We start from the raw sequence: 13,303 nt of genomic DNA on the forward strand, positions 1-13,303 counted from the left end.
TGGAATCTACTTCATCCCTCACAATCAGGATTTAGGGCGGGCTACTCTACGGAGACAGCTCTCCTACGGGCCACTGAGACCTTAAGAGCAGGGGCAGATGCAGGTCAAACAATGGCCCTGATCATGCTCGACCTAAGCGCGGCTTTTGACACCGTAGCGCACTCCATCCTGCTACGGTGCCTGAGCGAAGCCGGGGTCGTTGGCCCTGCGCTGCGCTGGCTACAGTCGTTTCTTACAGAAAGATGTTTTCAGGTACAGCAAGGGACCTGTCGCTCAGCTGAGTTGCCACTAGATCAGGGAGTGCCTCAGGGCTCAGCTCTGAGCCCCACTCTTTTTAATCTTTACATGGCCTCCTTGGCGAAAGTTGTACAATCATTTGGGGTGGAATTGGTGTCGTACGCCGACGACACCCAGCTGCCGATCTCCCTATCGCAGAACACCGCCAACACCCCCACCAACTTTAAATCCTGTATGCAGGCACTAGCTGAGTGGATGGACTCCCATTGCTTAAAACTCAATGGCTCTAAAACAGAGGTGTTGGTGGTGGGGGGTAAAAGCGAAAACTGGTCAGCTGAGTGGTGGCCTTCATGCCTGGGCCCTACTCCCATACCCTGTGAGGAGGCTAAGAATCTAGGAATCTGGATGAACCCCTCTCTCTCATATGATGGCCACATAAGGCGTCTTGTGGGCAAATGTTTTGGAGTACTAAAGACCCTAAATAAAACTTTAGACCTCCTACCCTTAGCGGCCAGAAGGACATTAACTCAGGCACTGGTGACCTCGCGGTTGGACTATGGAAACATTTTGTTCCTAGGGGCCACCGAGGGCAGCCTAGGCCGCCTGCAAGTCATACAGAACTCCGCCGCCAGACTAGTGTTAAGAAGACCTAGGAGGGCTAACTCGCAAAAGGCGCTGGATGCGCTTCACTGGCTGCCTGTGAAGAAACGTGTGCTGTTTAAGTGCCTCCTCTTCTGTCACCGAATTGTCTGGGGCAGGTCGCCCGCCTACCTAAAGGATTTAGTCAGCCGATATGAACCAACTAGGACCCTCCGCTCGGAGGGTGCCGGATTGCTGACAGTCCCCAGGTTAAGGAAGGCTAGAATGGGTGGACGATCTTTTGCGCTCCAAGCAGCTCAACAATGGAACAAACTTCCTCCTGTTCTGAGACTGGAGAGCAGTGAAGCGCGGTTTAGGGCCAAGCTCAAAACACAACTATACACTGCGTAGATCAAAGGCCTCACGATGTTCACTGGTAGCTTCAGCGCGGGGACACGCCGTGATGGCGTTACTGAGCGCTTTATAAGCTCTTTATTATTATTATTATTATTGAATATAGGAAAAATAGTTTCCAAGGCATTACTTGTATGAATTTTGCCTAATTGTGTCCATCTGGAAAATGCCTTGGAAACTATTTTTGCTATATTCAATCTAAATTGTCACCTATTGCTATTGTTTTTATGTGCTTTTGTCTACTTTTATGGTACATCACCGAAATAAAGATTTCTTGATGAATTTGGTGTACTTTATAATTTCTTTTTGCAAATAACTGAAATGCACAATCAATCGCCCGTCAAAACAGATACTTACACATTTTTAACAAGTTTCAGGAAATTGTCATAATTTCCCAACCAATCCTTTAATATTTAAAGAAGCAAAATTTCCCAATTTCGCACAGATCTATCATTAGTCAAACGGGTGTTGGAATTAATTGATCCTGATCAACCAAAGACACAGAATGTTTGTTTATACATTTAAATTTGATGATGCTAAAGATATTGCAAATGATGTCGGCTCTTGCCATGATGAGGCATTCATATTTATACTTAATCAGTAGGTTAATTGAGGTCAGCCGTTGGTTCTCTCTCTAATGATGTATGACCTTAGCTAATTGTATTTCTCTCTTTCTCGTAGAGTAAAAGACTCTGTGATTGGCAATGAGGACTCCGGTCACATCCGCTTCTTCTCCTTTTCCCTTATTGAGGGCTACATCTCCTTGGTTATGGATGTACAGACACAGCAAAGGTGAGGATAATCTCATGACAGAAAATTAAGATGTCAGACGGTTAGGGTGAAGGCTCGCCGCCATCCTGGAGGTGTTTTCGGGATTGAATGGACTGCACCTATGACGAGGTTCTCCTCTGTCCCATATTCCCCCCACAGACCTGTGTCGTAAGCCATCTGGTAAATGAAAACCATTACATGACAATCTTTCAGGATACATTGCATTCTAATCTAGAGCACTTTTGACTCAAGCTAACACCAACCTGTCAGATTAACAAATACACTGAGGTGGTAAATTGAAACTATCTGGAGGAAACTGCACTAATCAATCACAACATGTCCAGCAGTCCTTAACAAACCAGCCAATCTGAAGAAAAGCATCAAACCATCTCTCTATCTCCAACTCTGTTAAGTTACTAGGGTAACACCTGACAAAAAACCTGAGCATGAAAGATCATCTCAGTGCCTCAGCAAAAAAGTGCCTTCTACATGTCGAAGCACTTAAAAGAAAATTAAAACCTTCATGCCCCTTGAAGACCTAAAGACTGTGGTGCAATCCCGGGTACTCTCTAATTCGGACTACGGCAATGCAACGATCACTGGTACCCCAAAAATCCACCTTAACCCTATGAAAGCCAAATTCAACGCAGTGGTAAGACTTCTCTCTGGGAAGAGTAGCTTTGATCACATCACTCCCCCACTCAAGAAACTCCACTGGCTGCCAATTGAAGCAAGAAGTATATAAAAATCGGCTTCCATGCCCCACAAAGCACTGTCTCTCTCACACTGAAAAACCAAACTACCTCGCTAACAAACTAGCTAAATTCAGCCAAAAGAGGCCTCTGTGAAGCTCAAACACTCTACTCCTGAATCCGTCCAAATAAAAAAACATTAAAAACACTCACCCGCTCCTTTTCTGGGAATGCCCCTAGAATTTGGAATGCTCATCTTAGTGCCTCAGCAAAAAAGTGCCTTCCACACGTTGAAACACTTAAAAGAAATCAAAACCTTCATGCCCCTTGAAGACCTAAAGACTGTGGTGCAATCCCGAGTACTCTCTAATTCGGACTACGACAATGCAACGATTACTGGTACCCCAAAAAACCACCTTAACCCTATGAAAGCCAAATTCAATGCAGTGGCAAGACTTCTCTCTGGGAAGAGTAGCTTTGATCACATCACTCCCCCACTCAAGAAACTCCACTGGCTGCCAATTGAAGCTAGAAGTATATTAAAAATGGCTTCCATACCCCACAAAGCACTCTCTCTCTCCCACTGAAAAACCAATCTACCTCGCTAACTAACTAGCAAACTTCAGCCAAAAGAGGCCTCTGTGAAGTGCAAACACTCTAATCCTGAATCCGTCCAAATAAAGTAAAAAAACACTCACCCGCTCCTTTTCTGGGAATGCGCCTAGAATTTAGAATGCTTTGCCACAGGATCTACGTGACAATCAATCATTCCTACACTTCAGAAAAAACCTTAAATCACTTATCGACAAATACCTGAATCCTCCCTCCAAAAATAATCGACTTGCCTAGATGCACCTCCCTTCCAACCATCAAAGAGCCTGAACATCACTACCTCCCGAAATAACTGTGCATTTATTCCTCTAATGTCTGAAACAGCCTGCCATCGCTACCTCCGAACTTTATCGTCCATCTATTCCACCATTTATTGTATATTTTTATCCTGTATGTGTAATCCCTGTAAATGATGCTATGCAAACTCTGTAAAGTGCTCTGAAAGCCTTGGGTCGAGTTTACGCTATATAAAACTCAAAATGTAAATAAAGAAACCGCTTTTACAGTGCGTAGACGCTGAACAGATGCCTTCAGAATGTAGGTAACGCAGCAGCTTGTGGACACCATCTTGCGGAAGCACCAAGTTAATGCACAAGGTAAAACATAATTGCCTTTCCTAGAGCACTGACCGTCCTTCCACTGGTACTGCTTCTGTATTCCGAATCTGCCCATCAGAGTCTCAGTGATTACTAGAAAGACAGAACCTGCTTCTGCTCTGCCTCACAGGAAGGAGAGGATGAGTCTGGGTAAATGAATGGGTGCATAATGTGAACGCAATGAAAACAAATAACCTTTATGCGTGCAGTGCCTCTTGCGAATCGGTATGCTTTGGCTTGTGACATGGGTGCATTATTGCACAATAACAATGTAAATGCAATGTGCATCCTTAAACTGTGACTCACAATTTGGTCAGCTGCACAGAGTAGCAGTCTCTCTACAACAGTGCACATGTGATGAAGTGGTGCCGCTCATTAGCAAGAGCAGAAGACGAATTAGCTTGTTTTCTGCCACTGAATTCCGAGGGCCATGACACCTTTCCCATCTTACCTCTATGGCTGTCACAGCTATGGCTATTATGTATATATCATTGGCAACTGCCCCCATTGAATGAGTGATGTAGTTTTTCCTTTATTGCTATCTTAATGTGCCCACACAGGCAATTTGCAAACTTCTGGATGGGCAATTATTCACATTCTAACCCTCAAATTTACATTTACTATGAAAGTCATACATCTTTAGGTTTGCAAATAATATATCCCCAGTTGACTAACATTCATTTTAGTGCCCTTTGTCAGTCTGATTATGTTTTTTTAATGACACATAGACTGGTTTATATGTTTCATTGTATTACCATGTACAGGAATATTACCATAAGCTAAATAGAAATATTATTGATAATCATGAGTATGCAGATCTAGTCTGTGATCATCCGCAACCCAATAACCCTATGTACAATTATTGTGGCATCTGTCTATTTAACCCTCCAATTCAACCCTCCAATGCACCTAGTCAAAGGTGATGCACACCGACAAAGTCTCATGTTGCCTGGTTAGCAGAGAGTTCCAGGATCCTCTCGGCAGGGATAGGTACAGCTGCAAGGGAGCATAACTCTCTAAGGACACTGTTCTGCTCCTCTGGGAATCCTCAGTATAAAGCAGCCTATTGCGCTCTCTGTTCATTTGCTGTGGTTGCATTCTCTGCGAACTGTTGACTGTAAAGGGAACTGTAATGGTGAAACAAACCTTGCCGACATACTGAGGAACATTGCTATACAGAGGGATCTGCTGGACCATAAAGACCTGGAAACTCTGAGGCAGAGGCAGGAGTTCTCCGGAGCATTGTATACATCGATGATATAGGCGCTGTGGGTGAAATTAGAACTATGTGCCAAAGTTGCTGCAATGCGTTGCATGAAAGGGAGTGGGCAGGGTCACCCAAGTCCAAAAAGATATGGCACTGCTGCTCTTTTCCCAAGTGCTGGTGCTGGTGCTGGTGCATAATTAGGCTGTTTAATGCTACACCCACACTTTGCAGCCTTGTGGAAAGGTGTATGTGTGACTCTAGCATTTGGTTTTTATTGGCTGGGTACCCTTTCAGTACAAAACACTCTGATTAGGCTTTAAAAAAATCTAACTTTGTATCTGTGTTGTACAGGGCAACACACATACAAAGTCTGAGAAAATAAAAACATATCTCCTACTTAGCAAAAACCTGGCTTTTTAACCTAGTTTAATCCTGGGTGTCCCTTGAGCGATGCTTGTCGCTTTTCGAGCCGGAACACCTCTTCGGAGTTAGCTGTTTTTGGCTGTATTATTATTGTTATTATTTGCACCTTCCTCGAGGAGGCCACATTTTTTGCCGCAAAGCCCTATCTGCCATCGTTAGATAGAGCTTTGTGTTAAATAGCATGAGTGGAGCATGGGGACCTCTATGTATCACTCAACGGATGCCCATGAACTCAAGCAACTCAAGAGGGCAAAGTGCTACTTTGCTGTATTTTAGGCAACTTTCCAGCCCAAAAAGAGGTTGCACAGGAAAGAAAGTAACAAATCAACATTTTGCACTATTTTACATCACATTTTGTCAATGTGCTGTGCATGAAGAGTTGATAAATCTGGCCCTAAGGGTGGTGTGATTTCTCACATAGCTCTTTATGACAATTGCTGATCTTGCTTGTGTGGATTGATATTGATTTGGGACACTGGGACATAACATGCTCCACAGCTGTGCCAGGTGTGGCAAATGCAGACTGAACTACAAGGATTTCCTCTATTCTTTTGCACATACTTTTCATGGGCGGGTGGGTGGGAGGGAGGGAGGGAGGTGTGTGTGTGTGTGTGTGTGTGTGTGTGTGTGTGTGTAAATTGCACTACTGCTATTGATGCTGTACTTGTTCTATGTGTGCTTGTCTTATCCCCCTGCTTCCTACACCTTTGCTGTTTGAGGGAAGCTTGCTCTGTAGCTGTTGCTCATGCAGTTGCCTTTTGTGTGTCCGTCTTCTGCTGCGGTGTCGGTTTTACTTGTCTGTTTGTGAGAGAAATGTGCTCTGTTGTTGCCAGTGCAGTACTTATTCTGTTTGTGAGAGAAAATTTGATAGAGTCTGCACAGCAGCTGATTTTCATTCCTGTTCTATATGAGCGAAAACTGATGTATATGCGTGTGTGTGCGCCTGTTTGTGTGTGCATGTGTTTGGCGTGTGTGTGTGCGTGCATCATTCCTGTATTTTCCATGTCTTCTGTCTCTGTGTCCACCTGTCACTACTCCTTTCCACCTGTCATTTCTCCACTCCACATGTCACTATTCCACTTATGTTACTGCTCTGTTGCTGATGCCTCTGGGTAGTGCTTGGACAGAGCAAATGTGAAATAGAACTTTTCTTCAGTAGCAGAAAACACTGAAGCTGCCATTCTGCTATCTAGGACTCTGAGCCTGCCCTCCCCCACCTCCTTTATCTTTGCCACAGGAATCCATAACTGTCAAGTTTTCTGGTTGCTTATGTGTGACATTTCCATGGTTTCAAAGTATTTCTGAGTGACATTTAACTGCGAAATGTGTGACACTTAGAGTGACACTTTCTTGCAAGTAAAACCAAGCAATGATGTGCATATAAATATTAGCAATTACACAATTTGAGCACTGAAAATCTCTAAAAATATGTTCAAACTGCTGCAAAATCCGCTTAATGCAAGGTCACCTGTATTTTTATGCGTGTAAAATGTAAATTAACTTGAAGAAACATGCCATTAGTTAATAACTTAATCTAACTAGAAGGGGGTATGGTTAATGCACATGCTGCAGAGAGCTCAGATGAATGAAATTGTCACTAATATAAAAAGTAGGAATCACTAGTTTACTGATAGCACCACTAAGATAATTATATACATGTGTACAGGTGAGTCACGTTTCTGATGAGATACAAATTAACTGTTTAATGATAAATTAAAATACATCATTTTAAATCTTACTTATGTATTTTTAAACTTTTATAATGTTTTGTTGTAGGGACTCTGTCAACGTACGCCTTCGGCTTTTAATGTGTTTATAGGTTCTAGTACCTCGGTCTTTTAATATTCAATCAATTTGTTAACATTTCTAATCTCTTGTAAATTTTGCATTGTGTTACTTTTAATGTTTTGTACTTTTATGCATTTACAAAAATGCAAATAAAGTGATTGATTTAATATACATCGTTATTAAAATCTTGAAACAAGAGGCAAGTAACATGTTGTAGACAAAAAAGCAAGAACTGGTGAACAACAAGTCTTGTGTCTTGAATGCTATAGAACCATGAACATTATCCCTGTTTCTCAGCGAGAACCCCTTCTAAGATGGCCGCTAAGTTTCTCACAGAAAAGCAAAGTGTCTGCATTCTACTACTCCTACTAACATCACTATCATTATACTAAAGAAGGAACTGTATTTGCAAAACCATAATATACTAAAACTGAAACATGCCAGTCCTTTTTTGTAAGAACTTTTTAGTTACTGAAATTCCATAAAATTAGAAAGGAAAGTCCATTTTCTATAACTTATCTTACTAATGTTTGTTTTAAAAATATCCACTCTCTTCAAGTCCGAATGGCAGGGAAGAATCAATATGGCATTGTTTTCCTAAGAAACTTCAATTGAGAGCGAGAGTTCATGACTCGCCTGATGAGGCTGCCAGTTCAGAAGAGCCTGGGGAGGGTGCTGCCAGGCTGAGCACTTCCATTGAACATCTTCCAAGTTATTCAGACAAGCTGGGCATAGAGTGCCACTAACTTGGATGCAGCAGCGGGCTGAAGTTCATGGAGGCTAAGGCTGTCACGGATGCCGACAGTCAAGTCATGAACTGAGTCTCAGCTGCCCTGACTCCTCACTCAGGTGTGTCTGACTTGCCGGCACTGCAGGAGCTTTCAACACTGCAGTGTATCCTTCACCTGGCCTACAGCACCAGCACTAGCCATTGAGACTGGAGAGTAAAGCGCCATCCCCTCCCACCATACCATTAACCCCCAGACTCCCTTGCTACACAAGTGCTGGACACAATTAATAGTAATGTTATTGCCGAAAACAACAATTGAAACCGGCCAGTGGCTGGGAGGTAGATAGTGGAGAGAGCCATGTAAAATCCTTTTTTTTTGGTGGGGCGGAATGGCATTGTAGCCCAGAGACCCCGTCAACTGACAGGAACACCTCAAAGACGGAATGGTGGGTTGCTGACTCTGCCCCTCTCCCCTCTCTTCAATCCCCGCAGAATGAGTGGGCCGACGATATCGAGCCCTTATGGACAGAACCGTACGAGGAAGAGGTGAACGGCTCCTTTAATTGTGGATATTCGTCACTGACCGCCCGCCCTCGGAAGAAGCAGGACACAGTGGGTTAGTTGAAAAGCAGGAAGCCTCTGGGTCAGCGTGTGATGTCACGGAGATGAGGCGAGATCGGGAGGTGAGCGTCGAGCGAGGTGGAGCGGAGGAGACCGAGGGGGAGAAAGTGTCCAGAGAACCAGTGTCGAGGAGAAGCCAGGAAGCCAACGTCCCCATGGTTCGCCCAGCCGCACCCCTGGAGGAGTGTGGCTAAGCCAGGTGCGGAGACGGGTTACAGACTGGGTAGGGAGGCGGGGAGACGTCACGAAGTGAGAGTGCTGGTTAAGAAACAGGCGCCTGGGGCACTGAGATTGTTTAGTTCCCCTCACTCACGCGGGTTCCTTCCTTTCCCCTCCCCTTGCGCCCCTCACTACCTGCACCGTAATTTTCACCTACTTGTATATAGATATTGTATATACACCACCAGCGGTGATCCCTCACTCCCGGTATCCCTTAGGGTATAGAAAAGAGCGTACAAGTGCCTAATAGCCGCCTATCTTTTCTTTTGCATCCCGTTATGGAGGGTGAAGACCACATAACCCTGACGACTACCAAGAGACTGTCCCAAGAGAGAGCCAGAGTTGGAAGGCACAAAATCTAGCTGCAACAACGGACCCAGCACGATTCACCCGGGAAAGACTGTCCAGTACTAAAAAAAAGATCATATATTAAAATAAAGCCTTACATACCACGACCAAGTCTCCGGTCCCCTTCATCAACCCCGCCACAAATGGTGTCAGAAGTGGGACCCGCCACTTCCATCCTGTCACCTGAGATGGATCAACTGATACAGCACCTAATTAAGGGACAGGAGAAGTTGGAATGGGCCATAGAGCGTCAAATGACCTCGGCGCAAGCAGATCGTGAAGTGTTCAAAAATGCAATGGCCGCACAACTGGAAGGGCTACAGAAGGCTATCCAGGAACCAGGAACGCCTGCAGTTACAGAGAGACGTCCTCCTTTGCCACACCCCTCAGGAGTAGCCCTACAAAAGTATAGTACAGGAGATGACCCAGATGCCTTCCTCACCAATTTTGAAAGGGCTGCAAGGGCCTGTGGATGGCCCAAAGACAAATGGCCCTTTTTCCTAGCTCCTTTATTATCCGGACCAGCTCAGGAGGCCTATCAAGTGGCTAATCCTACAGGGGATACGCCCTATAAAGACATCAAAGCTCTGATCCTAGACCATCTGGGTTTGGATGAGGAAGCCTATAGGGTCAGATTTAGGAAAGAAAAGGGAGTACAGGGAGAAAATCCAAAGACCCTTTTCTTTAGATTAAAAGCTGCTGCTGATAAGTGGCTACGCCCTGACAGAAGAAGCAAGGAAGAAATAATGGACTGTATATATCTTGAACAATTCATGGAAGCCCTGCCTTATGGTACTCAAAGGTAGTTGAGGCAACACTCCGGCTTGACCCCAGCTCAAGCCATAAAAATGGCCGCGAATTACTCCCGGGCCCAGCCCCAAAATATTCCATGGGAAAATGAAAAAACAGCAAAATCATTACAACCCCAGAAGATGGATAAGAAAAGCAAACCCGGGATGGAGATTATGAAGCCTCAACCTCCTCCCAAAATGGACGTTCCACTGATGAAGGTCCGCAGTGTTTTGATTGAGGAGAGTGGGGACATATTGCCCGCCTCTGCCCCAGGAAGAAATCCCAGGAAGAGCCCATGGAAGTAGGCTATATCCCAAGAGCCGTAATGTACACTGCGGAGATGGGCCCATCCTTTTACGTACGTGTTACCATTAACCAGAAAGAAATAAGAGCTTTGTTAGACTCTGGGTGCAGGCAGTCAGTAATCCAGAAAGCATTAGCCCTACCCGAGTTTATACAAACCGATCAGACGGTTCACATCAGGTGTGTCCATGGGGATGTAAAACCATACCCTGTAGCCATAATACCCATTTGTCCGCAAGGAAGGGCTTCTACCACTAAAAACATCGCCGAAAAGTTCTTGGAACTCTTTTCTAGGGTGGGTTTTCCCAGGGAAATCCTAACTGATTAGGGGACCCCTTTCGTATCAAGGCTTATGAAGGAGGTTTGTAAATCCCTAAATCTTAAACAGATACGAACGTCAGCTTACCATCCACAGACCGATGGTCTGGTGGAAAGGTATAACCGGTCTTTAAAAACCACCTTATGCAAAATGCTTTCCCTAGAAAACAAAAAATGGGATTTGATTTTGCCTTTGGCCTTGTATGTGCTCAGAGCCCAGACCCAAAGTAGTACGGGGTATTCCGCTTTTCAGTTGCTTTATGGGAGACGACCTAGAACTTTGTTGGACATCACAAAGGAAGCCTGGGAAAATGAAGAAAAGGAAGAGCAAAGGTCAATACTTGAATATACTCAGCAATTAAAAAGCAGATTGGGAAAACTACGCGACTTAGCGTATACCACTCTAGAAAAAAAACAACAGAGACAAACCATACAGTACAATCGTGGAAAGAAGTGGAGAAGTATGGAACCAGGCGACTGGGCCTTGGTCCTTTAGCCATCATCTACAAGGAAATTCCAAACCGAATGGATGGGGCCGTATCTAGTCCTAGAGAAGTTGGGAAACATTACCCATTCGCGATGGAGAAATCTGTATAATTAGAATACAGATTTCTCCCTCGCAAATTCAATGTTATCATATTAATTTGCTTAAGAAGTGGCTAGGTCCAATCCCAAAAATATCCCAGTTCGGATTACCTGTTCCAAGCGAGACCTCCACTCTCACCCAGTTGCCAGTTAATGATCAATTACCACCCGAGAAGAAAGACGAACTATTGAGTACTCTACAGCCTTTTGCGCCCATGTTCTCCGACACTCCCGGCCTAACCCACCTCATAGAACATCAGATCGAAACAGAAAAAGGGAAACATGTCAAGATGAGACCATACAGAATATCCGCCTCCCGAAGGCAGGACGTCAGGAGAGAAGTAAAGGAAATGTTACGCTTGGGAGTGATCAGACCCTCCAGGAGTAGTTGGTCATCCCTGATAGTCATGATACCAAAACCTGATGGTTCTACTCGGTTCTGCATGGACTTCCGCTCCCTGAACGCGATATCCTCTTGTGATGCATATCCAATTCCGAGAGTGGATGAGCTGATTGAAAAGATTGGAGAATCCCATTTCATTACCACGCTAGACCTGACAAAAGGTGACTGGCAAGTGCCACTTCGGGAGGAAGACAAATGCAAAACTGCATTCTCCACTGAGGAGGGACACTTTGAATTTAATGTTCTACCCTTTGGGCTCCATGGTGCCCCGGCAACTTTCCAGAGGTTGATGAATAACATTCTGGAACCATATAAACAGTTTTGTTCAGTATATCTGGATGATATCGTCATTTTCAGCGCTTCTTGGATCAAACACTTGCAACATATACAGACTATCCTGAAGGCTTTAAATGCAGCGGGTCTTCATGTGAACGCAAAAAAATCCAGAGCAGCCTTCTCCAAAGTGAAATACCTTGGATACATGTTGGGTGATGGGGTCATTGCGCCCCAAGAGGAAAAGGTCAAGGCAATTGTAAACACCCCATTCCCTTCATCCAAGAAGGAGTTAAGGGCCTTCTTAGGACTAGTGGGTTACTATAGAAGGTTTATTCCTGACTTTGCTGAGACTGCTAGTCCCCTTACCAACCTCATAAAAAAGGATATACGTAAGGCCGATATCAGTTCAGTTCATTTAGTCTTTATTTCGAATAAAATTCATAAAAGACAGCAGACATAAAAACATTTTCAACAGTTTCAACATCATACAATGGAACCCCAAAGACATAAGGGAATTTACCTTCAGACAATGTACATACGTTAAAAAAAAAAAAAATTAAGTTAATTTAAAAGGGGTTGCAATTTCTTTGCGCGAATCAGCCACGTCCACCCCAAAAATTTGGCAACACAAATCACAGATCTTTCAGTACGTAAGTCGCGTAATTTCAACAGGGCTACACTATTCCCCCCACAATTTAAGGTTTTACAAATAGGTTTAAACCATTTTTGTCGAGGCAATCGATATGCAGGGCATGCAAAAAACAGATGACCGATACTTTCAACCTGGTCAGGACAAAAAGGGCATTTGCTGCTTATTTTCTTCGCCCACTTTGCAGTAAAGGAGTTGATCGGCAAAGTACCCACCCGAAACTGATGATACAGCTTACGGTCGAGTGTTTTGCATATCAAGTCCCAATAGGGCTCAAGGGACGGTGTTATCTTGTGTGTTAAGAACAGTCCCGTTAGGCTATTTTCTGATGAAAGGGAGACCAGTGCAGATTTCTTTGCAGCCCAAAATTGCTCTTTAAATTCCACTTTAGATGGGAACCTAGAACATTCAGGGTGTAGCCATAATTCGGGGTGGCCCATAGAATACAGTATTTGTTTAACCTCCCGCAGCCATGGGATTTTGTGAGCACCCCACAAAGATCTAACCTCGCCCAATTCATGAGCGAAAAGACCTAGCTCTTCGGTCGTCCAGAGGCGACGCCAAAGAGCTACAAGACGATACTGTGCCATCTCATTCAGCGGTCTACAGCCTAAGTCTAAAAGCAATGGTTTTATGGGTGATGATTGTGGAAGCCCCACTAAGACCTGAAGAAACCTGTTCTGTGCAGTGGTTAGTGCTGACAAGCCTTTATAACCCCATAAGTCCGCTCCATACAGGGT

The 13,303-nt window shown here is 44.3% G+C and overlaps 1 protein-coding gene across 1 annotated transcript in view; it reads left to right on the plus strand.

The window, feature by feature from the left end:
• The window catches only part of CASTOR2 (cytosolic arginine sensor for mTORC1 subunit 2), a 321,588-nt gene that overhangs the window by 280,303 nt on the left and 27,982 nt on the right, over positions 1-13,303 (plus strand). The window contains exon 6 of the mRNA XM_086954590.1: positions 1,912-2,022. Coding sequence (XP_086810716.1) covers positions 1,912-2,022 — 111 coding nt within the window. The remainder of the gene's footprint in view (positions 1-1,911; positions 2,023-13,303) is intronic.

Source organism: Lissotriton vulgaris, chromosome 2_1 (genome assembly GCF_964263255.1).
Source record: "Lissotriton vulgaris chromosome 2_1, aLisVul1.2, whole genome shotgun sequence".
In the NCBI taxonomy this organism is placed as follows: domain Eukaryota; kingdom Metazoa; phylum Chordata; class Amphibia; order Caudata; family Salamandridae; genus Lissotriton; species Lissotriton vulgaris.